Source organism: Neopelma chrysocephalum, unplaced genomic scaffold, assembly GCF_003984885.1.
Source record: "Neopelma chrysocephalum unplaced genomic scaffold, ASM398488v2 Primary Assembly neopelma1_96926, whole genome shotgun sequence".
NCBI lineage: Eukaryota > Metazoa > Chordata > Aves > Passeriformes > Pipridae > Neopelma > Neopelma chrysocephalum.
The window spans coordinates 2,062,167-2,088,305 of NW_020925569.1; the positions used below are offsets into that span (position 1 = coordinate 2,062,167).

At 39.4% G+C, this 26,139-nt stretch overlaps 1 protein-coding gene across 1 annotated transcript in view; it reads right to left on the reverse strand.

Annotated features, from left to right (window-relative positions):
- The window catches only part of ADAMTSL1 (ADAMTS like 1), a 404,153-nt gene that overhangs the window by 87,348 nt on the left and 290,666 nt on the right, over positions 1 to 26,139 (reverse strand). Inside the window, 6 exon segments of the mRNA XM_027670722.1 lie at positions 3,493 to 3,577; positions 7,533 to 7,680; positions 8,910 to 9,114; positions 12,070 to 12,120; positions 17,764 to 17,902; positions 18,510 to 18,621. Coding sequence (XP_027526523.1) covers positions 3,493 to 3,577; positions 7,533 to 7,680; positions 8,910 to 9,114; positions 12,070 to 12,120; positions 17,764 to 17,902; positions 18,510 to 18,621 — 740 coding nt within the window.

The window sequence follows — 26,139 nt, forward strand, 5'->3', positions numbered from 1 at the left end:
CATCCAGACACTATTGTTTGCCCTCTACCTTGTCCTCCCCCTCCTCCTTTTTTTTAATGGCCAGCACAAGGGTTATTTATGGCAGTATGTTAAAAGCTGGATATGGTGTTAATATACAAAAGCATTTTTCAAGTGTTAGAGGCAGAAATCTTTAAAGAGACCCTCCACCATTGATCCAAGGCCTGCTGAATGGTCACTTCAGAGACAGACAGCAACAGGAGGAAAACATGTACAACAACACAGGACAGCAAGGCCTTCTCACCTTAAACTTTTGTCATGACATACATTACAATACTTTCTTACCAAGATAGAGTATTTCATAGTAGTTCTGTCAGCAATTAATTGATCCCATCTAGGGGTGCAGGAGGTCAGACAACACAAACATAACTATTCCCTCTAGTCTTCAAGTGGCTGAATTGGTTGTGATTAATTCTTGAAATGGGTCCTATTATCAGACTCAATTCTCTCCGGGGTGCCGTGTTGCCACAGGATTTGTTTTTCAAGGCCCAGGATGGTATTCCGGGCAGTGGCATGAGGCACGGGGTATGTCTCCAGCCATCCAGTACTTCCTTCTACCATGGTCAGTACGTAGCGCTTGCCTTGGCGGGTTTTGGGGAGCGTGATGTAGTCAACTTGCTAGGCTTCGGACATGTTCAGCCAGTTTGGTTTCCACAGATGAGACGTGGGCTCGTAATGGGGCGGTGACAGTGTCTTCATAAATCCTGAGTTTGCTGACCAACACACCCACCTTGTCCTCTCCCTCCCTCCATTGCAGCATTGCTAAGTAGCGGGAATACATTTCTGACCCGAGTCGTGCAAACTTCAACCACATCTGGGATGTGCACCGTACACCATCTGGACTTTTAGGGAATCTTTCGTCCTCTGAAAAAATTATCTCCAGTACAGCTAATTCTCTCAAGCACCGGATACCTTGTTCCATCGTGTTCCACTGTCCTTGCTGTACGTGGAGGTCCTCCTTGCAAAGGTATCTCTCCTTCACACTGGACAACAGTCACCACCAGAGGCTGAGAATTTCCTGCCTCCTTCCAATCCCCTGATCAATGACTACATCTCGAGACAGGGATCCCAGTTGTCTTGCTTCACTCCCATCTAGAATTGTATCGTTAGCTGCGGCATCCCAGATTTGGAGCAGCCAGGTCAGGATGGACTCGTTTGCCTGTCGTGCGAACTCTCTCCGGAGCTCACGTAGCTCACCCAGGGATAGGGACCAAGTGATTATTTGTGGCTCTGTCTCCTCCGGTGGATATGAAGGTCCTGTCTCTTCGTCATCATTTGCTATACGGACTGATTTAGTCTTTGATTTCCTTTTCTGGACAGGGGCGACTGCTATTGGTTTCGGTTGTCCTTCTGGCTCCTCGGTGGTTTGTGTGGACATGTTGCCGGTTGATTTATTTCTTTCTCCCTCCGACTCAGCTGTGGTTTGGGTAGACATGGTGCCTGTGGATTTGCTCCTTCTCTCCTCTCCCTGGCAGTGCTGTACCATGTCAAGCAGTGCCCGGTAGGCAGTGGCCAGGGCCCAGCAGGTTGCTGTGAGCTGGTCATCTCTGGAGCTGCCAGAGCATTTTTCCTTTACCAGTCTTATCATGCTAACAGGATCCTGCAGTTGTTCAGGGGTGAATTTCCAGATCATTGGAGGAGAAAACTTCTCCAAATACTGGCCGATGTCCTCCCACTTCCCGTGCCACTCAGCATTATCCACTCCCAGGACAGGCGTCCAAACAACCTCCCTAGAAGGCCCTGTTCTGACTCTAAACATGGTGTAGACAGTACAGAGCAGACAGAGCAACACCAACAATAACATTATGCTGTCCTTAACATCAAAAGGGAACTCAATATTTTCAAAAACTGTTGTAGCAGGTCTGAAGGGGAAGAAGGAGGGGAGAGGCTAGAAACAACCATTTCCTCCTGTTCCCCCAAAGGGCTGGGTGCGATTTTTAATGAGGCCCCAGAGGTAGCAACCTAAACCAGGACAGGCAAACAGGACTGAATACACATTTACAATGAAACTCATTGCTTCTGATGTTATGATGACATAAACATAGTATACTAATAAAGCAATTTGGATCCCTCTCCCTGGTCTTAAAGAGAGCATTAAAACAGGCAAATAGTTCCCCATCTGTGGAATTATGAACATGCTCAGATACAACATCCACGTGAATGCACCAAACAACATGGTGATCAGGGAGTTTCTATATCCAAATAGACAGATGCTTAAAATGAAATTGGGATTCTGACTTCTCTCTCTCTGCCCCGAGTTGGGCGCCAAAAATGTGCCAGTTTAAAAGTTAACCAGCAGGGGAAATGAACTCAACTCAAAAGAGAGATTATAAGTCAGAATAACAATTTATTAAAATAATACAATAAGTACAATTATTCAGACAGACAAGTGGTTTTAACCCGCAAAACCCAAATGTATAACCCAGCACCCTGGGGCATGAACAAAAGTGGTGTTCCTTGCCCCCCCCCCCCCACCAGTCCAAAGTAAAGGGAGAGGGAAAAAACCTGCTGGTGGGAGAGCTGTCGCAGTCTGGTCAAAAGTGGTGATTGCAGTCCAGTTGAGGGTGGTGGTCTCAGTCTGGTTGAGAGCGGTGGTCTGCAGTCTTCCTCTGGATCCCACGAGTGGTGGAAAGGTTCCGAAACTCCCAGTTTATATATTCTCCAGTTCAGGCGGGAGTGCTCAGTCCCTCCCTCAGAGTAGGGAATTCCATAAAAGGGCATGAGGAGTGGTCAGTCCCTCCCTCAGAGAGGGGAATTCCATAAAAGGGTATGAGGACAGGAACATCTTCCCACCTCACAGGCCTCTACTGACAACAGTTTCTGGGAAATGGCATGGAAGGCTATAGAATACACAGTTTTGGGTTACACCCATCCAGTGATGAATTGGTCCCAGCCGTTCTAACCAGGACAAAGAGGCAAGAGGTAATCATCAATAGCTGCCTTGTTTTACCTCTTACTTCATGGGGTGATTGAGAAAATACAGAAAGGTTGTGAAGACACAGTGGTAATGGATAACACATAACTACTTAGGTAGACAGACTCTTACTACAGTATTCTTGTAAATGACCTTAAATAAAACACGTATATATTTGTTTAAATTGAATCTGCATTCACCTCTTGACATCTGTCTCTTCAAAGTGTGATACAGCCTTAATACCATTGATTTCCATGGGGTTGGGTTTGGCCTTTACACTCTAATGAAAACCAAAAACATCAAGAGACTGTGTTAGTTCTGCACAAGCCCCAGATTTCCATAGAGAATCATCACAGAATCAGAGAATGCTTTGGGTTGAAAGGGACCTTAGAGAACCTCTAGTTTAAACTCCCCTGCCATAGTTTTGTCATGCCACCTACTCCTAGACCAGGTTTCTCCAAGCCCTATCCAACCTGGCCTCCCTGAACACCTCCAGGGAGGGAGCATCCATAATGGATCACATAATGAGAATCTACTGTAAGCAAATTTTTAAGACTTACGATGGTTCTTCAGATACAGCTGTTCCTTCCTCCAGCTCTTGAGCCTGCTTATACCATGGCAACTTTGCTTCCACAGGAAGTTTCTCTATGAAGCAAGCACAAGCACATGAAAATAGGAAGCATGCAGTAACTACTATGTGTGACAGCCTCCCTGCTCTCGCTGACCTTGCATATGATGCACGTGTGACTTTACACACATGGAGGCTGAGCACAAAGAAGAAAGAGAGAAATGAGAGCAGAAGAAAGAAACTCTTTCATTAGCTGGACTATAATGCTTACAAGGCTATATGGGCAGATATTTCAGTGTTACAGGAAGAAGCGCTATGGTGTCCTAAAGCCAGAAAGGCAAATTAAGTCACCTTTCAGACTTTACTACTGGACCATAAAAGTAGACACTTTGGAAAGTACTTTTTGGAGGGAGTCTCACGAGTGTAATAGGTCTCCATTATACTGCAAAGGCAAAACATGTAACATCCGTGTGTCTACCTTTAAATTTTAGAACTTCAGAAGACATGTTAAGCTTGGTTTTGGTAGATTACAAAAAGGAAGAAAATCCTAGTTGGATGAGTGATGCCACAGAAAAACCTTAATAAAATGGCCCATCTATGCTTTTCAACTTTATCAGTTCATCAGCTATGTGGATTTAAAAAAAAACGTGCCTGATCTTTTTTCTGTCATTTCTGATGGAAAACAGTGGAGCTGCTTTTCTTGCCCTCCAGGATGTGTACACAATGTAATGAGCTGGTCTGCTCTGGGGAGTGCAGGGCCATGCTGCTTTGCAAGCCAAACTCCACTTTCATGCAGTGTTAAAGTGGAGTAATTGAGCTGAAGGCAGTGGAGCTGTTTTAGCTCTACAAGGATATAAAGCAAGAGCAAACTGGCGCTGTAATTTGAGAAGGAGATCTGCATTTCAAAAAAACATGGGCTAGGATCAGGGGAAAAGCACAAACAAAAGGCAGTGAGACACATCACTGAGCAGGACCAAATCTATTTGTCACTCACAAATCACCTGAGCCTTTTGGGTTTATATAATGATGGATTTATACTCACCAAGAGAAGCAGGTTAATGTCATTCAGAATAGTTAGGAATTTTCTGTGACTCTCTTGTGCATAACAATGAACATTTCACATGTACACATGAAATTTTCCACCTGTCAGTTGTATCATAGAGGAATGACAACTTACAACTTGACTTTACAGCTACTGGAACTTTAGTCATGCAAATTTCCTTGGAGCAAGTTATTAACTGAGATAAAAAGGGACAGTAACAGAGTTATTATGCCTCTATCTTAGAAACAGTATGCCAAGCTCTTACTCTGACATATTTATTAGTGTCATTTAAGGGTGAATATTTGCCAGCACAGCTCTTAGTTTAATTTGTATTTTACAACATTTGTCATCTAAATTATGTTGGAGATATTTCTATTTATATGTTCTGCAGTTTGTTTTATGGGTTTTGGAAAACCAAATCTCACTTCTGTGCTTTTTTGCTTGGATGCAAGTGCTTTTAAAAAGCAGAAGCTCTTGTGTACCGCTGCCTGTTATGTGACTTTTTAAATAACTTTCCTTTATTTTAGAGGTGTAGTTAATTATCATCTGCACTGTAAAATTTGTTAGAGGATTAGAAATGTAGATGTTGTACAGTATGCTTTGACAGAAAAATGAACAAAAAGCACTTCTAGCATAAGCTAAGGAGGAATTTTTACCTTTGGAGATTAAAGTAAAATCTCTTTTTTCATAAAACTCTACCAGTAAAAACACTTAAATCATATATTATACAGAAAGTTGTATTAGATGAACACACTTTCCCTATTAAAACTGAAAATCATTACTTAATCCAGTGATATCCTGTTTTTCCCCATTATTGGTGCAAGATAAAGTGCCTTAGTGTTTGAATAAACTAAAATGAAATAAATTATACGAACTATTAATCTTCAATGTCTTTTTAGCCCAATGTGTTAAAAGAAGAGAGACTTCCATATTTTTTGCCTTGCTACTTCAGTCAGGAAGATTGTTTTCTGCTTTGTCTTAATACAGCTGCAGAAGGCAAAAGCAGGCTAATTATTAAAACGGTCAATAGACAAGAGGCACTTTGCTATCCCTACTGCTCTAAATTTTTAACTCTAGATGTGTGAAATAAAAAGGACAAACCTCCAGTATAGAAACAGAATAATTTGCATTGGAAAACACCTCTGGATACCATGCAGTCCAACTCTTCTGAAAGCACTATTCAGCCTTCACGTTACAGTTACATGGGTATTCAAACATTACCACTTGCATTACCACATGGAGAACTGCGAGAATGTTGCAGAACAAAGATAAGGTGGAAAGCTAAACCAAGGCAAGCCAGTATGCTTCGCAGGGGACTTTCCATCCCATGTGAAAAAATGGAAGAAGGAAATAACTGCCTACAATCATAAATTAATGATGTATGTGCTGCAAAGGGCAGCACAGAGTTTGCCCTGGGTAAAGATGCCATGCTCTTATAAGGGTGGACTTCCAGCAAACAGCAATTTACTTTGTTCCCAGACAAGTCCCATTGGAAGATACTTCTTGACAGATGCAGGCAAGCAAAGCTTTCCTAGCTAGTCTTGCACCCTTCTCAGGTTCCCTATGCAGAAGTCAGTAGTGGGTGGTTTCCAACATATGATTTTTTCTTGTGTCTCACTGCATTTTGCTTAGATGGTAGGATGCAGGCTGACCAGATCTTGCATTACCTGTGTTCTGAACACCATAAATCTGTAAAGCCCCATAAAGCAGCTAACTGAACGAGCTGAAAGTCCCTGATCCTCTGTATGATGCTCAGAGTCATGCTAACGCAGTCACAGGGCCTTTTTTGGCCTTTTTTTTTTTTTTTTTACATCTTGGAAGGCGGATGGAGTGAGCTCATGTTGGCCAGTAAAATACAGTGCAAACATACCCATTGCTCCCCAGAGACCCTATGTCTGGGTTTCACCACTCCAGTGGCTGGCAGACACAGTAGCTTCTTATGGTCCAGATAAACTTGAATCTTGAAACTTGGCAAGTGTGCCCATCATTAGCCACCAAGTGCAGAAATTAAAATTCCAAATTTCACTGTTCCACCTTGGAATAGCATGAGGTCATGGGTCAATCTTATTTCACAGGGCTTCATAAAAGGTGCTCTTAATATGTTTCAGGATAGCAATTTTTTTTTTTTTTTTTTTTTTTTTTTAGGAATTGTTTTCTTCTTATGGTAGAGTTCAGGTCTCCAATTTAGGAAAATTAAGTTCACCTACATCACTGTAGCCCAAAATTTTCCATATATTAGTCAGCATACATGCACAGAGGTGGTAATGATAGAGCTGTATACACGCATAATCCCATGCATGCCCATATATCTATGGAAATGGTCAAATACATGCATCTGCTGCATCTAGTCACTGCCATTAATCCAACCACGTCTCCAGGACTCTTTATAATATTCCCATCCCATAAGAACCTCCAAACAACTGCAGAAATATTTTCTTCTTCTTCTGTCAAACACGGGGGACTTGCCTCAAAATTACTATCTGTGTGAGGCCCAAGTAAAAAAATATTTTTATACAGATTGTGCATACTCCTTGTTATAAAATGTTTCAAACCTGACAAATTTTACAGCCTAGCTAATAAGAGGGACCTCGTGAGGAGATATACAATGCTTGCTTCTGACCTATTTCAAGCTCCAAGTTATGAACAGCCACTTTTGTAATTATGGTTACATTTGCATTATTTATATATTCAATTTATTTTAAAATACAGGGCAAATTTAGCTCAGACACAAACAGTGAAGTCACACCTGCTCACAATAGGGTCAAAATTATACTGCCTGGTCTGCTGAACCACAAATTAACAATGAAAAGCCCAAAGCTTTTAAGAAAGAGGAATAGGTCAGTACTCACTCCAAGTTGCTAGCAGGCACAGAAACAGACAGGTGCAAAACATAACTCAGTGCACATAGAAACAGTGATGCCAGCAACAACACAAAACTGTTGAAAATTGAAAGTTCTGAAAAATTTATGAGAACCCTTCTGTCTCATTACCTCTGGGTTTGTAGCAAGGAGTGGATACAATGCATTCCTCTTTTATGTGTGGCTTTGTTTTAGGACTACAGCCTCCTGTATGCATTCCTCTGTGATCAAGGCAAAGGACTACACGGTATCTGAGTCCTTGTCCACAGGTCACAGTGCACTGGATTAAAAAAGAAAAAAAGGTGTGTGTGATACATCATAGGAGTGAAAGGGGAATATGCAACAGAACTATGTGTACATCAGAGAGCAAGAAACATGCTGCAGAAACACCCAAGCTTGAACATAAAGTATTCATAATATTTGGTAGTTATGGACATGGTATAAAAGTGACAGAAATTTTTGTCTTTTTGCTCTGAACATGTACTTGATTTGGACATTTTGCCATTGGATTTCTCTTGCAGTGCCACTCCTGCAATGGTGCCTACGTGGCTTGTGGCCATCTGTCCCATATTGGACATGATCGGTAACACCCTGTCAGTTTCATCTGGAGCCACTCTGCTTTGCTTCAACAAAGTACTGGGGCTTACGGGTTAACATGGTGACACTCAGGTTTTTTGGAACGAGGTACTAACCAGAATGGAAAACTCTTGCACTTTCTTCTCACAGATACCTTCTTAAGCATCACTTGTTTTTGCTATGGTTTACCGATTTTTTCCCTCTGTACAGATTGTTTCAGAATTGGTTGCACTTGAGGGGATCAAAACTACCAACCAGTGGGGAGGGCTATGGATACCACCAATATTTCTTTGCTCTTGGATAGCAGCTTCCACGTGGAAATCAGCCAACACTTTGCAATCAGTCAAGAACACCTCATCTGTATGTGAGCTAGCTTAGCTTCTAAACACATTTACTTGTTGAGAAACTACAATCAAGATAAGTCTTTATGTACAAAGTCAAAGTACTTTACTACTTTTTTAGACGGACATTTCAAAGACATTTACTTTCATACAGGAGGAAAGGTAAATCAGGAACAGAAAAGTGCAAGTGTCAGACCGCAGACTAATTTATAGCTTTACGTATTTCTGGAAATTTCTCAGCAATTAATGAGTTTCAATTTATGTCTCAATGTTGTAATAAAGATATACCATTACACAATTACTGGGGTTTTTTTGTGCATTTCATTTTTATACCCAGTCTATTATTAGCAGAAGGTGACAAATTAACATTAAAGAGCTGATTTATTTTCCCATCATTCTTCTTAACCTTAATACACTTTTCCAGAGTGCTTACTTTGCAGTTAGTTAGACAAACAGCATAATTTAAAACAGAGGTGTTGGTAATAAGGAAAGAAAGCAGTGAATATTCCTACTTCCACAAATTCACTAAACTATAAGTTCAGATATGTTCCTAGTGTGGTAAATACAAAACCAACAAAGCTAAATTGATTACCGGAGACCATTCCTGAGCAAGCCACTTTGGGCAGTCAAATATATTGCAAGCCTGGACAACAGGCATCTTTGGAGTATACATGCATTTCCATTCTTCCACAGGGCTGATATGCCCCTGAATGTCTTCTTCCACACATGAGATGCTACGGCTTTGAATGCCCCCTCCACAGGATGAGGAACAGGCAGTCCAGGGTGTACTTTCCCATCTGGGAAAACAGAGAGGCATCAAAAAAAGTAACCCTTGCTCTTTCCACCCCTAATTGCACCCCAAAAATGCACAAATTGCTATCTGTAAGTGTATTTTCTTTTCTGATTAATGTCAGTAAAAATTAATCATATATCTATTTTCATAAGTGTCCATAGCAGCAAAGAATGCTCATGGCTGATGTCTTTAAGTCACAGATAAGTAATATGGAACAGCCTTTCTCCCACTAACCCAATTACTACTACCACAGAAAATCTAAATACTTTTAACCTAATTTCTTTTTTTATTACTTGATGGAATTAAATTATCTTCACAATTTGTCATATTTTGAGGAATCTTTGTCACAAATCACTGGAAACTCAGTGTGCTGTGAGGCTGATGTCTCCTTTGCAAGAAAATAAAGGGAAACAGCAGTGGTTTTTTTCCAGGGAAGCAACTCAGCAGAGGAAAAAAGAAAAAAATGGGAGGAAAATACTGAAAAGAAGATCTAACTATACTGATAAGATACATGTCCTCTGATGCATAAACCAAAAGGACCTTGTTTCCTTCCAATTAAGGCAGTGAGAGGAACTGAGAAACCATCTTTTTTTTTGTCTACAGGTGCCATTTGAGAGTGTAATGACAAATCCAAAGAACAACATATATGTTCTGAAAGGCTATGCATACTTTTGAGAATAATTTTTTTTTTTAGTGATACATATACCATACGGTATGTATTCCTTTATATATGTACGTGTCTGTCCACATAATATAGTCTGGTATTGCCTCTCTTATATTCAAGCCATTGCCACAGATTGGCTGTGAGACCATTCTCATGATCCAGTATGGCTATTCCTACATAATCCTGTACATCCCTGATGGTACAGAAGTATGTTCTACCTACCTGGAAACATTTCACAAAATCATTTTTTTCCCCCAAAGGCAAGTGTCCTTTTGATAAGGATATTACAAATACTGTTTGAAGCAATTATTTTGGTCATAAGATTCCATTTTTTGACTTCAAAGAATAGTTTTTGTGGAAAACGCCATGCCTACTTTCTCCTTCAGGCAAGAAGTAAAAAAACGTGAAAGGTGAGGATTTTTTTCTCCCACTTAAAACAAAGGAAATATTTTTGTTAAGTAACAATTACAGAATTCCCAAGATTGTCAAGCAATATGAAAAATGTTTATTTTTCTCTCAGATTTTTCATCATATCAACCATATTCTTATCTTTTCCAGTACACCTAGCACTACCTACACTTGGCTACTGCCTGAAAGTACCATAAAACTCAAGGTGAAATGCTTTATACTAATAATCATTTATGAATGTTAAGACCACTGATTAATACTACGACTTACCAATAGGAGTGGTGAAACCATTTTTACACCATGCCACAGCCATCATTTTGTGCTGATAATAAGTTACATATTTAAAGGATTTAAAGGAGAGCAATAAGCCTGGGAGAGTGGATGTAAAGGGACAGTTATGGGATGAAACCATAATCCAGAACAGCTTTTGATCATTTTCAGGGAAGGATGTTGTTTTGTTTTTTCTTTCAGTATTACTGAAAGCCAAATACTGCAGGGCATTTTGATCCTTTATTTTTGGATATTCTTCAGCAGTAAAAAAGCCTCCGCCTAGCTGCCAGCTCAGAATGCTTTTTACCTAAATACAATCCCTACACTATTAAGTACTGCTGAATCACCTCCTGATATAAAATTATTCTCTGTCTTTTATCAATGTTCAAGCCCTTTGTACACAATTGAAATATACTTTGTTTAATTTAAAGCTAGAGTGTTAAAGCTTCTATATTCCTTACAAGCAAGTTTAACTTCTGAGGCTTGGAAGTATGCATGAGGGTGGTTTTTTTTAAATAAAGAACAGAGAAAAGTGTTTCCCAGAAAACCAGAATTAGATGCAGAGATATATTTCATAAGTGTATCTCACAAATATCTGGGGATACTGACTATGTGTACCTAACAATAAGCACTTATCTAGGAAGAGAAAAGCCTAACCCTAATGGCACAGATAACTGACAAACGATGTGAACATGAATGGCCATCACAACACTTGTCTAGTAAGTTGCTCTGCACTGCACTGCGTTTGCAGTGATGCTGAAAGCTCTCTGTATTAGGCCATGACACAGTTTGAGGGAGGTCTTTTCCTCACCAGGATGAGACTAGCAGTTTCCTACAGGGTTCTTTCTGTGATTTCATAATCCATGACACAATGAATCAATGAAGAAGGAAACAGCACAATACCATGGCACGTCCAGGTGGTATTTCGAAACCTAAAGGTTATTATCATTCAACTATCAAACATTTTTATCATCAAGAGTCTTATTCACAGTTTTAAGAATAATTACTCATCTGATTATTTCCATGAGAATCTTAAATCCTACATTATAGACATTTTAATTGTGATATAATTAATAATAAAAATCAGGCCTTGATTTGTACCTGTGATTTCTTATTTCTTAGAGAGGCCAATGAATTAATGACCCCAGGGAAGGCATTAGCATGGGTTTGTAGGATCAGAACACAACACTAATGCTGTCAAACCTCAAAATCTAACAATTTATAAGCATTCAAGAAGCAGCACTATAGGGGGGGAAGAGAGGGAAAGTCCTTTGGTTAATTACAGAGCAACAGGTTATAGTCCTGTTCACAGAGAAGTAAAGGAAAAAAAGGAAAAGTGCAAGAGAAAAGGGGAGGTGGGGGCTGAGGAAAGAGAGAAAGAAAGGGACCACACACTTAGTAAGTCTGCATTTCTGCTTCAGCTAGAATACGATTTCAGTTCGGCATTGACAGACAAGTTAGCACTTGAACATCTCTAGGTTAATTTGTAGGAAATCAGAGCAAGAGAAAAGCAGCATCTTTTAACTTAGTTTGAGAGCAAAGCAGAATTGCAGAGAAGAGAAAAAGAAGAAGAAAATGTATTTGTTAAGCCTAGAACCGGTTGACTGTTTTACGTACCGAGGAAGGGGATGGTAGAGGTCATAGGGCATGATCTGCTTGTATCCATCACTGTTAGGAACAATAATGCCAACCCTCTGAGTGGAAGGTACACATAATAAAATAGACACTAAATGATTATGTTATACAACTTTTTACATTACGATATTGTATTACCTTTTACAACTTTTTGTATTACAGTATTACAAACCAGCCAAACAAGATATTTTACCTAAGCTGTCATTTAAAACAAAACTTATGCTCCCATCCTATTGTTTCTGAGTTGTTCAAAAAATGATTACTACTTTATTGTTATAAATATATTACTGTTTGCCAAAGAAGCAATCCATTGCCACAAGTGATCCAAATATTATTTAAATTTATTGTGTTGTTACCTAGCATAAAAACAATGTTTCTATGCTTAATACTTGTGCTTAATAAGGGAACTTATCTGTGCTTCTGAGAGCTCTAGATCAAATCCTTTTTAAAATATATGGTTGTTTCTGCCCTTCACATAAAACTTCTGCTTTAATAGGAGCCAAGATTAGAAATTTGGGGAATCACTGTGCAAGAATTCAAATCTGCAATTCTTGTTTCCTCATCTTAAATTAGACCAGATCTGCTTCTTTATTTGCCTTTTTTTTCTGGAAGAAATGAGGAGCTTGAGAGATTAACATGTCAGACTGGGTTTTTTATTTCTTTGTTTTTTGTGCTGTTGTGACTGATTGGCTTGCTTTGCAGTAGTGTTATTGGTATGATATCTAAATAATATAACATCTACAGGTTATAAAAAGCAATAGTATAGATCAAAATTAGCAATCATCTGAAACACTATCATGCCAGTTATGTGTGAGATAGATGTCACTTGTCTTGTTGGCAACTATAGGGTCTCACTGAATTACTAGTCCGGAATTTCATATTTTATCCCCACTTTTTGTAAATTCTGACTCAGAATAATTCTAACCATTATTCTCCCAATTCAGGCATATCTATTAACATCAAACAGATGATCTCAGAGCACTTCAATTATCATTTTCATCAAATCCACCTGGGGATTTGGACAGGGCAGGTGGGTGGAACCATTGAAAAATGAATACCAATTGCATTGAAATAAAAAGTGTGTCCTTACCCAAGTTATGGAGAGATGAAACTGGATGACAAGAAAAAAGGTGGGTTTTGGGAGTCCTTTACAGATGAGAGGTGCTGGTATCCTGCTATGAATTTCTGCAAGGGGGAAGGAGCAAAGAAGAGGAAAGGGGGAACGTATTCTCTATCCTCAACACAGTTCACTAAAGTATGCTGTAAGCATTTAAAGAAGTTTTGTCAGGCTAAGGCTGAAGGGGTCTCTTCTCCTCTCAGTCAACAGGGGGTTTTAGCGCATAACCTGTCCAGGACAGAAGAATGGATCCCACTGTGTTTTCACAGCAAGGAGTCAGCAGCAGGTCAGTGCACTGGAATTTTCCAGATGAAGAACGAGAAGCAGTTGGAGACCTGGAAATGCGTGATGGGGACTAGACAGTTCCTTGTAAAAGTAGCAGCCTCTGCAGTCAAAGGAACCCTCCGCACGAGTGCGCATATTTGCATCTTTGGAGAGCTGCTTGTCCCCACAAAAATCTCAAAAGCTAGAAGAGGTAGTTCTGGCACTGGGAAACTTTGGACAAGTCAGATGGGTCATTTAGACGATGGTCAGGGAAGAAGTCTTTTCAGACTTAGCTTCGAGGGTAAATGCTTGAAGAATTTAAGAAGAATTGAGTACAAGTATTTTAAGAAGATGGAAAGGAACTTTTTCTGAGGGTTTTTTTGCCCATGCTTTTGGAAATCTACTGTTTTCCAGACTCTTTCAGCAGTGCTGTGAAGTTCCACTCTGAAGCCTTTGCACTTTCCAGCTCATCAGCTTGCTGAGAAGCAGTTGGAAAAAAACATTTATATACCGAGTTCAAAATGAAATAATTACACTATAAAAGCACCTACCGCCTAAGAAAGAAACAGATTTCAAAATATTTCTCACTCACTGCAGTGAAAATACTTTCTTTCTAACAAACATGATCTGTATGCATAATCCAGGTCTACATGTTTTAGAATGCATAATTCCCAAGACCATTCAGATAGAAATAACCATACCACATCGAAACACTGTTATGAATATGAAATAACATGTTAAAAACACTAGATTAATATTTTCATTGGAAAGGTTTGACCCTCAAAGAATTCTGCATACATAAACTGCACTTCTGTAAACAGTACTGAGCTCCACAGAATTACTGACACTATCCTTGTGCATATGTGAGGGCCTGCCAAAGGCTCTCATTCTGTAACTGCAAGACAGTGATTCACAGCAATGTAATCACAAGACCCCCACAATAATACACAATAGCTTAATTTATGACTTTTCAAAAAAACTGGCTTAAAGATACAACAGAAGAACAGGTGGTCATTGTATCATTAATGACAACTGCATCTTTTCTAGCTAGTCTTGTGTGAGGTTTTTGTATATGTTCCAGAAAAAACCTCAAGACTAAGTGAACACTTTAAAAAAAATCTGAAGGGATTACTTTAGTGAATCATTACTTTTTGACTGGACAAAGTGGTTTAAATTCTATGAATCTACCATCATACTCCTATAAAAAAGATGGAAGAGATCTACTTTATGGGCTCTGTTTGCTATATGTCACTGAGCCAATGCAAAGCAGATGGTGTGCTAAATGAACAGAGGAAATAACAATTCCTTCACTGAAATATGTGCAAGTAGTTAACAGGACTCATTCGCAATATACCTAGAGCTTTGGTAGGAGCAGAAGTACAAAGCAAATTATTTTGTTGAGCTGTTGTGTCTCATATGTCTGAAATCTCCCATGCCTTTCAGACCAAAAAGTCCTGTCATATAGTATGCAGATTGCTTTGTTTTCCTTCTGAGTGCTGGCAGCCTCAGCACAGTTGCTCTTCCAAGGGACATGTATGGCTGGAGCAGGAGCTGCGTATGCCAGAGGTGGGAGTGCTGCAACCAGGTCTGCCACCTCTGCAAGCATTCTGCTTTCCCCTGGGATGACTGCCTGCAGCTGCATTTCTTGAAAGTCATGTTTGATGTCCTCTTCCCCAATTGCTCCTTTTCCTCCTTAAGCTACCCCCGTTTAGCATAGGTGACAAATGTGAATGCCTTTCTCCTGTCCCTAATGACTCCCTCTCCCTGACAAGGTGCCAGCCCTTCCCATCTCCCTCTCCTGCATCCTGGCAAGTCTCCGTTGGACATCTGTTGAGCCAAGTAGGGGAATGGGTGCTAGAACTGGGAGAGGAGCCAGCAGAGAGAAAGGACATCTACCCCCAAAATGCCTCAGGGTGGTGTGACCCTGCACGAGGATGATGTGCTGAGGACAGGAGTGGGTAGGGGCACCTGCTGTTGGTTTGCTGGCGTCCTGCACCCTGCTGTGCCAGTGCCCAGCCTCTGCAGGATGCTCACATGCCTTTGGCTCACAGCCTTCACTTCTGCTGAGGTCTCTGTTTTCCCAGGGGTGTACTACTCATAGGGCTACAGCAGCATGGCTGCCCATGCTCCCAGGTGGCTGGAGCTATCATACGTCTTTCCTGATGGGGACTCACACAGCCCAGGCTTAAGCCTTCACTGAAATCTGTCAGACTTGAGAGTAAATGATCTGCATGGCAGGGAGTGTGCCATCTAAGCAATGGTCTGGAGTATGTTAAAGATATTATTAGTAATGAGCACATAATAATAAAAAGTTGAAGTAACTTAAGTTGGCTGTGGACAGCTAATTCATTAAGCTAAAGGAAACACCGGGAAGACATGAAAAAGTTCACCACAGAAGACAACAGTTCAGCATCTGAGCCAGCATATCCATGAGAGCTATGATTATCACTGGACAGACGACAGGCCTGTGAAAAAGATTCCACTTTAACACTACAAATCCTGACACTAAGGTGGGTGATACTGCACTTCAGTGCTCTCTAAAGATGCCACACTGTGGCATTATCTCCCTGTGCTACAAGAACACTTTCTGTGTTGAGAAACAGTTACTGAGGTCCTCAAAGAGATGGTATCCCTTAATGCTTCCCATGTGTTATTTTGTAAAACCATTACTATTTCCCTTCAGAGCTGGGGTAGGTGACACCTACAGCAACACCACAGGTACAGGCAACATTGGTTTCTAAATGCCTATTTTTGCAGTGAGTATAATTCCCAGTTGCAATACCAGTATAAGTTACATATCTGGAGCACCATGCTTAGTCCTGATATATAGGTAGTATTCTGATCATTTTATCAGGTTATCAATGTGAATCTTGAAGAACTATCACATACTTTGTATTTATATATTCTTTCATATGGTCTTACTACTTTACAGATTGGTAAAAGCCAATGTCCCTACCTAAACATTTTAAAATGGAATGTCAGTGGATACTTAAAAAAACCCCTACTTTAATGAAAAGGACTGCTGAGAAAGCTGTCCTTTGGTGTCAGCCTCCAGAAAAACCTCTTGCTTTAAACAGGACATCTTTTCAGCACAACAGTATCTCACCTTTATAAAAAATTACTTGTTCAAGGTGCAGAGATTTCAAATTCTAAGCAACACATGGTTTAATTATCATTGCCATAGACTGCTAAAAACTGATCTCTTCACAGTGCCTGAAATAGGTGTTATCATCTGCAATTTGGCATTCTGTGAGGATGTTTTCAAAAAGCCAATTCCTCTCTGTTACAGCGTGTACCCTAGGATAGCATAGCTGTACTTCTAAATGACTCTCCCTCCCCTCAGGGTCTTTATATCAACAACTTCGCCTTGGTATGTCTTGTATAAAACAAAAATTGCTTTCTGACATCTACCCAGTTGTTATTTTTCTTCTCTCTTTCCTCCCATGCACTGTGCAGTCGTCTGTCTTACCATTTGAGAATATATCAATTAAAATCATTGGGAAAAGTATGAAAAATATCCATAAATTCCAAAAGGCAAATTACATATTTGACACAGAACTGTATTTTTTTTTTAAAGCAGCTTAGAATAAATAAATAAATAAATAAATAAAGCAACTACATAAAATTACTTTCTCATTGGTACTGTAACAGGTAAATCTAACCATCTTAAGAACCGCCTGGATGCAATCCTGTGTAATGTGCTCTAGGATGATCCTGCTTGAACAGGCAGATCAGACCAGATGACCCACTGTGATCCCTTCCAACTTTACCCACTCTGTGATTCTGTGGGGTAGCAGGGAGGAGACTTTTGTGCAGGGCAAAAGGATATTGATAATTAGAAAAAATTTACTCATTACATTCTTACAAGCTGCCATAACTGCAACTAAGCTTTTTATTAAGGAGAATGTTTTAAAAAAACCACATAAAAATAATTCCTCTAATTGTGATGACAGTAATTTTCCAACAACATTTTTACTGAAGAGTTTTTCCCATCTTACTTTCACTTAAGGGACATGCTGATCATGGGGATGGAATCATGGAGCATTTGTTTTCCTGTACTTTGTAATGATTAATGAGGCAAAATGCATTTTGGAAGGGAAGAAACAACCATTTCAAATCAGTCCTTGCAACGGTGAAGGTGCTAAACAGAGGTGTTCTTCTACACAGTGCATTTTTCAGATGAGAAAGAGGTTGAATTATACAGGATAAATGACACTGTGCGCAAAAGCAACAGAATATTTTCCTACTTTTACTCCTTTAGACCTCAGCCTCTTTTAAAATTCAAGCTGACTGACCTTGCAGGACAAGGATCCAGATTACACTCCTGAAGTTTTGGCTTTGGCTTGATATTTTCAGGATAATAGTGGCAGTATTGATCTGCTACTACCCGGCTGCTTCTCAGATCAAAACACTCAGCAGATGTCAGTTGATAACCTGCAATACACAGTAGAATAAATCATATAAGATGTGGTGCTCTTCCTGTCTCTCTCTGAAATGCATCCAAGTTCTGATTTGGTAAAAAGCAAACTAATTTCAGTTTGCTTCAGTGCTTTTGCACATAACAGCTGTTGATTTACAGACCAGATTGAAAACAGCATATAAATAACATGTAGTAGGAAACAAAAAGATAACCAGTATGGTCAAACAAAAATTCAGAAGCCTAGAACAAAAAAAGAAAAATCAAAGGCTGAGGTTTCTTGGCCATCAACATTTGTGCCCTCAGTTTCAGTATAGACAGGGGACAAATAGAGACATCTTGTGATTCCAAAGCAGGCCCAAATCCCATCAGCCCTTATGTTTGACAGCTGTAGCATTAAATGCAGACATGTAGATATCGAGATGTACTTTATGTGTGGAGTGTGCACAATGCTAAAAAACTACAGCCTACTACCACGTTGCTAAATCACTCCCTTCATTTAGTTGCAACTATTTTCATTTTCAGATTTTGCCCATTTTAAAGACCCAAAACCAAGGGCAGCAGTTGGGACAGGACAGGTCCTGTATGCAAATGACTTTTTGGATTACAGTGGTAATTCATTACCTCCTCCACAGGATGCCGAACAAGGAAAAAAATCAGTTTCCCTCCATCGGTGAATGATAGGCTGATAGAAGATGAACTGAACTGAACTGTCAGCAGCACCAGCATAATGAATCTGAAAAAGAGGTAACATCAAAGAGTGAAACTGATGTAAATGCTGGGAAGAAGTATTCTGCCACATGCATCTTGCAGGCATGAGACATCTTGCAGCTACATGAAATACCAGATACACTTTGCAATAGGAAAATGAAATACACAAAATGAATCACAGATTGGTAGCAAAATCTTTATTGGAAAACACAGTCAAGTAAATTTCTGGGCATAATCAGTGATCATTGTTGAGACCATGTTCTCATAGAGTGAGTGCAAATGCATGGTTAGTGCTCCTGAATAATTTTACAGAGACAGAGGATATGTAAAATCATCTTTACTTCATCAGAAAATTACCTACCACTATCTGCTGTCTCTGACACATGGACTTGGATTTTAGATCTCTAATATTTCCCAAAAAACATTTGAAGACTAGGTATAATATATTAACAGTACAGAGTAAAAAATGGGAGGCTGTGCTGTGAGACACATAAATAATATAAAAATTTTAATTCTAGACTTTTTTTCCTGAAGTGAAGGTTTTTTTCATTTTCTTCGTGGTACTGTCATTATTATAAGTCTGCCCTGCTTACTTTATTTTGCTTGTAAAAATGCTTCTTTCAGTCATAGGCATGGACTCTTGGCTGGAGCTAAGAGCATGTTTGGAAAGACATCTTCAGAACCTACAAGTACTGCCAACTTTTAAGCCACCTGAGCTTAGGAGCTAGTATGCCTCTAGTACTGTGTGTGCTGAATGGATTACCCACATAAACAAGAGTTGGTAGTGCCAGGAGTGCAGTAAGACCTTCACACTGCTAAAACAGCACCACTTGCACCTGGCCCAGTAAAAAATCCTTCCTGTTTGGTATCTCTACAGTTATGAGGACTTCAAAATCTCTGCAGGATTTTGCTTGTCCTTTTATCTAAGGCTCTGCATGAACAGCTGACAAGGGAAGAACAAAAAAACCTCTCCTAGTTGGTTATTTGTCACAGAACATAGTGTCTCGGTGTCGCTTGAACATCTTTGCATCAGTGGTATGATGCTATCACAGTAGAGAAAATTGCCAAATCACAACCAAAAAAGATGGACCCTTCTCCAAGACAGTACTGGTACTCTCAGGTGCAATCCTCCTTGTTCTTTTTATCAGATTGTTTAAAGTATTTTGCTGCCGCCTCCTTTTTTTTCTCTCTCATGTTTCGAACAAGTTTCTCAGTTTTGGAAACACCATTTTTCAAACTGACTTTCCTTTTCTCTCTTTCCAAGCACCAAGAGACACCACCAAAGAGTGGTCTGTGAAACAGAAGCAAAAATATGACACATTGAGATGAACCATGAAATTTGGGGTTGTTTTCCCCTGTAGATGGACAGAAACATGATTACAAATCAAAGCATATCTTGAAGAGCAGGAGGAGGGCAAAAATGTTTATAGGTGTTAAGAGGTCTGGTCCACTGAGACTAAGGCTGTCCTTTTTTAATTAAGCAGTGATGTAAATTCCCAAAAAGTAAAAAAAAAAAAACCAGCTGTAGCAATACTACTGCTTCAGCAAATGGAAGGTCTTTTGCACAGATTAATATTGTTTGAGTCTGTGTGTCAGAAATAGGATATCTAATTCCTTGTGAGGAGATGCTGCTTTAATTACACACTTCAGATGGGTCTTTCTCAGCTCATGAAGCCTCAAGCACTCCTGAGAAAATTCTTCTGTTGTGCTGGAAGCCATTTGGGGAGGTCTCTGATGTGAATGTGCAGAAAAGGCATTCACTGGGGAGAATTCTGCTTTTACTCTGTTTTCTAAGGATCACCAGTGATTCCTACACTCAGAAGATCTATTCAGCAGTACAGTCTGCAGTGAATCATCAAGCACAAACCAAGAGCTTACACAGAGCCTACTATAAAAGGAAGGGGAAGGAAAAAGACTTCACATTAAAAAAAAGAATCAGGAAGAAAGAAGAGTTCCTCTCTCTGCAGACTATTCCTGCATGTCTGCAGTTATCTGTCTGTTTTGACACAGAGAAAAGATAGATATACATCTTCTCCAGCCTAACGTGGGAGTCACTCGAGAGCCATGATAACAACATAGATGGGAAAGTATCACAGTGAATCCCAGCCATAAGCAAAAATGATACAAAACAAGCAAATGAAAGAAGCAGACACAGTATTGTTTCGGTTTTTTCTAAGGAGTACTATAAGCAGAAGAGGAACAATATATAGTGATTCCACACTGCAAAAAATTCTTTTTGATTTTGTTTGACAGTTTGTTAAAGCTAAGATCTTTATCCAGGAGAAAACATCAGTGACTGCTTGAGCCCTGCAAAACTCAGAGTGAGACTTAAGAAATGTCCTGATTTGGCTGCACAGGGTCAAATCCGACACACTGAAATACTCAGCTAGTATGAGGAATTTTTTTTTTATCCTTGCAGTATTAGAAACATCCTGCTAGTGAGAAATGTTGAAGCTTCAAAAAGAGATGGTCATCACTTAAAAATCTTTAGTTAGCCTTTTAACTAACAGTTTCGTATCCTTAGGTTACTGAGCTAGAAAAAATGGCAACTGATCATTATATTCCCAAATAAAATCCCATCTAAATTTATTAAAAGCAGAAGGCAGAAGTACTCAGATCTTGCAGAGCACTCAGCCCTGCATTTGTGCATTGCACCAACAGATCATCCTTGACTTCCTCTAGGTTTCAAGGGAATTTGGAGCATTCCTAACAAGACAGCAGCCCTTGTCACTTCATGAGAGCCAAGAGGTCACATAACTCATATAAGTCAGTCATATAACGAGCAAGTTAAATCCAGAGACCTCAGAATACCCACTGTCTAGCCTACAGTCACTCTCAACAGACGTATTTTTTTTCTTATAGAAAGACCTTGGAAAAAAAGAATCATCACTTTTACACTGTCTTTTAAACTGATTTTGTAAATTACTGTCTGGGATGGTGCAACAGAGGTACAAGCTGTTGCCCAGGTGAAGTTTAGAGTTGATAAACTTTGGTTTGAGGGATATCCACAGAAAGTTGAACAAAAACAAGATAAAAATTTGAACACAAAATGTGTGTAATCTTTTAGAGATATTCTGATTATTCTGATCTGTCCTGTGAACAAGAGACTGCAAGATCTGACTTCACCTTTGCATTTTGTTGTTTTTCCAATAGCTCCAAAACTCTGTTCACTGAAGAACACATGGACTGCCCTACAAAACTACAGTAAGTTTACTTGGACAGTTTTGAAATTTAATCAGCAGTTCATAACCAGCAGTCATAACCAAGAAATTATCAATGTTATTTGTCCAACTAAGCCATGAAAAGGGTATTCAGTAAGATGTTCTCATTTTATGCAGTTGTTGGCAGGGGAGAGGAGGAAAGACATCATTTCTCTCTTTTATGTGTTTGTGTGTGTGTCTCAAACTGGGGACACAGAAAGGGAATTATTATTTCACACCACAGATTCATAGAACCATTAATGTTGAAAAGACCTCCAAGATCATGGAGTCCAACCTTTGACCAAACACCACCACGTCAATTAGACCATGCATTAAGTGCAAAATCCAGTCATTTCTGGAACCCTTCTAGAAACGGTGTCTCCACTACCACCTTGGGCAGCCCATTCCAATGCTTAAACACTCTTTCAGTGAAGAAGTTCTTCCTTACATCCAGCCTGATCCTCCCCTGGTGCACCCACTTCACTACAACCTCCTTTCAGATAGTTGTAGAGAGTGACAAGGTCTCTCCTGAACCTCCTCTTCTCCAGACTAAACAATCTCAGCTGGTCCTCATGTGACCTACTCTCTAGACCCTTCACCAGCTTTGTTGCCCTTCTCCGGACACACTTCAGCCACTTTTGTCTTACACAATTTTATCTGGTATACCATGATCCATGCCACCACGCCTACTATAAAAGTTCTAATGGATTTTTCCACATTACTATTACAAATGCTTTCTGCAAGTTCCAAATCCCAAATCATCAGGTTGATATTAATGAGAAACTAAATACTGAAGTCTTCCAAGTAGCATACAAAGAAACTGGAATGAGGGTGTGGAGAACTAACCTCATCCGGTGTATGTAATTTTTTGTCTTTCATGTCAGTAAAAAAAAAAAGTTCATTTGTTTACCCAGTGCTTCAATACTGCTGTTCATATCTAGTGATACTTTACACTGAAAAAGAAACAGGATGCACAAGAGATTTGTTGCTATTAATAGTTTGTTCATGAAGCAGAAATAGGAGCCAGACACTGACATGGGAAAATAGCTTTACAAGCTTGTTTAAAATAACATAAGAAGTGCAAGAAATGTAAATACTGAGAGATGCGAAAGCTTTCAAGCATATGGTCTAAGACAGGAATACATCGTAACTCCTGAGTTTGCCCTTTAATTCCCTTGGAATGCTGAAAGGAGTTCTGCCTTTGATCTCTGGGAAAATGTCTACTGTCCAGTTCTGCATTCTTGTCCCCATCCTGTGTTGTATCAGCTTGGCTTGTCTTTCTTACATCTTATCTGTTGCTTCACAATTTAGCTTCTCAATCAGCGAGAGAAATCACTGTGAAATTACATCACTGATTTACATACTTTACAAAGCATCTCCAAATTGAACTTGTGTACCATGCCCCAATATTGGATTAAAGTGTTCCTTTAGGTGATGAGGATGTTAAAAAGCCTTTAGATTAATTCTGTCACAAAGCCAAAATAAAAAGTCCAAATCTTTTATCAAATTCCATTATTCTCCCCAAAGGAAGAACAAAAGAGAAAATCAGTGCAATGGATTGGCTAGGATAGCTGGCAGCAATGGAGCCTGCATTATTAGCTATAACAGTTAATAATCTGTACAGAATCCACTATTAAGTGCAACAAATGTGGAAGTTTCTCAAAAGAGAAGACAAAAGTCATTCCACCAAAGGCAACCCAAATACACCAAAACCAGACCTGCTGCATCTCTGCTGTGGATACCACCCATAACATCCCAGTCAACTAGGGAAAGACCATTTCAACACCATCAACATGCTCCCAGGGTAAGAGAGCTCACCTTTGAGCAAGCTACCTTAATCCTCAGTGGAGAATATTTATTAACCTTAATTTAATAATTACAATACTTAAGAAATCAACGTAAAAAAAGAGGATCCTATTGTAACTGATACTGTATAAAAATAAAATTAACAAATTAAAAAGGTAATGTTTGACACACATACACACAAATTGTTAAAATGATGAAAAATGAACAAGGTTGGCACCAAGCCTTCTTAGTACTTAAAACTGACAGATTATTGAGAGATACACTTACAGAACTTGAAAAAAGTTACAGAAAAAAAGGAAAAATTACAAATAATTTGTCAGAGGAACAGAAAATGACATGTCTAAGAAAATGTCTCTGTTGCCTAAAAACCTGACAGTACATTTCAGATCAGCAGTATTTTAAAGTAGTAGGTAAGATTAATGGTAACATATCTTCAGATCCAAATAGCATCCATCCAGAGGTTTGAAATCACGTACTCTTCGAAGAGCACAGGAATGCAAATCATGTATGGTTTAAAACACAGGAATATAGACAGAAATCGTAACATTTTTCAGGAGGCTTTTCATGAGTAATGAATGAAACTGCAGTCCAATAATCTTTACCTCCATTATTGGGTGAGTAGATAGAGTGTAAAAAAAAGAACAGAACTCAAAGAGTACTCTGAGAAGGGTAATGTTTTATGAGCACTGTGGTTTGCTTTGCCAAAGAAATAAAAGTAGCTTTATTCTTCCAGGTTTTCTTCTAGGTCCTTCACCTAAGGTCCTAGACAGATTCTTCTATAAGATCCTCCTCCCATGAACTGATGATTGGGTAACAAAGCACAGTCCTACAACCTGCTCTTGCCATTGATGAAGGACCTGTGGAATCTTTCAGGGATGTGTGCTAGTAAGTTGTTAGCCAGACCCTCACATGAGCCAGATAAAGGGTCCACCATGAGCTTACCAAGTTTGCTAAAGAAAAAAATTTATGAACAGTACCTAAAACTGAAAGCACCTGTGAAAGCACTCAAACTTTTGACAGACTAAATTTGAGTTCAGTAAAAAAAGAAACAATGCCTATGGGAAAATCCAGTTAATTATATATGCTAGTTATACACAAAAGTCTTGTCAACATTATCTATTACTATTCAGAATAGCAGTAGGGTTGCTGTAGGTATAGAATCATAGAATCAGCCGGGTTGGAAAAGACCTCTGAGATCATCAAGTCCAACCCTTGAGCCAACACCACTGTGGTTACTAGACCACGGCACTAAGTGCCACATCCAATCTCATCTTAAAAACCTCCAGGGACGGAGAATCCACCACCTCCCTGGGCAGCCCATTCCAATGTCTGATTACTCTCTCTGTAAAAAATTTCTTCCTAATATCCAACCTAAACCTCCCCTGGCACAGCTTAAGATCATGCCCTCTTGTCCTACTCTGGTTGCCTGGGAGAAGAGATCGATGCCCACCTGACTACAACCTCCTTTCGGGTAGTTGTAGGGAATGATGAGGTATTCCTCTGAAAATATCAGCTCAGTGCGCAGCAACTGCTAAAAAGACCAATGGAATTTTACAGAACGGAAGGAAAAAGGAGATAACAGAACACAGACAAAGAGAATATATTTGTGTCCTGATTCTTATACGTATGGAATCATAAAGATTGGAAAAGACCTCTAAGATCATTAAGTCCAAGCACTAACCTAACACTGCCTAGTCCACCACTAAACCATGTCTCTAAGTACCACATCTACTCATTTTTTTGAATGCTTCCAAGCCTGTTGATTCTGCACTTCCCTAGGCAGCCTGTTCCAATGCTTAATCAGCCTTTCAGTGAAGAAATTTTTCCTAATATTCAGTCTAAGCCCCACCAGCACAACTTAAGGGTATTTCTTTTTGTCCTATTACTTGCTACCTGGGAGAAGAGACTGACCCCAATCTTACTACAACCTCCTTTCAGGTAATTGTAGAGAGCAAGTTTACTCTTTCTCAACATATGTATTTATATACAATATAATTATCTGTTTTTATGAAATAAATATTAAATAATTGTATTACATTTTATTAAACTATGCATCTATTTATAGGACATTGATACTTGAAAAATATACATTTATATATTTAAATACTAGTTGCAAACTACATATTTATGTGTATTTTAAAGAACTATGACTATATAACAACACTGGAACCAGAAAAAGGACAGGGAAGGGAAATAAGGATAATCCTTTTATGGATCATTGACAAAAACTAAACATTAAATAGAGTAAGACATAAGAAGGACATAGAACTGCTGGAGTGAGTTCAGAGGAGAGGCATGAAGATGACCAGAGGGCTGGAGCACCTCTCTTATGAGGAATGGCTGAGAATGATGGGGTAATTCAGCTTGGAGAAGAGAAGGCTCAGATTAGACCTTACAGCAGCCACCCAGTACCTAAAAGGGGCTATAAGTGAGCTGGAGAGGGGCTTTTGACAAGTGCATGTAGGGATAGGATGCAGGGTAATGCCTTTAAACTGAAAGAGGGTAGATTTAGTTCAGATATTAGGATGAAATTCTTT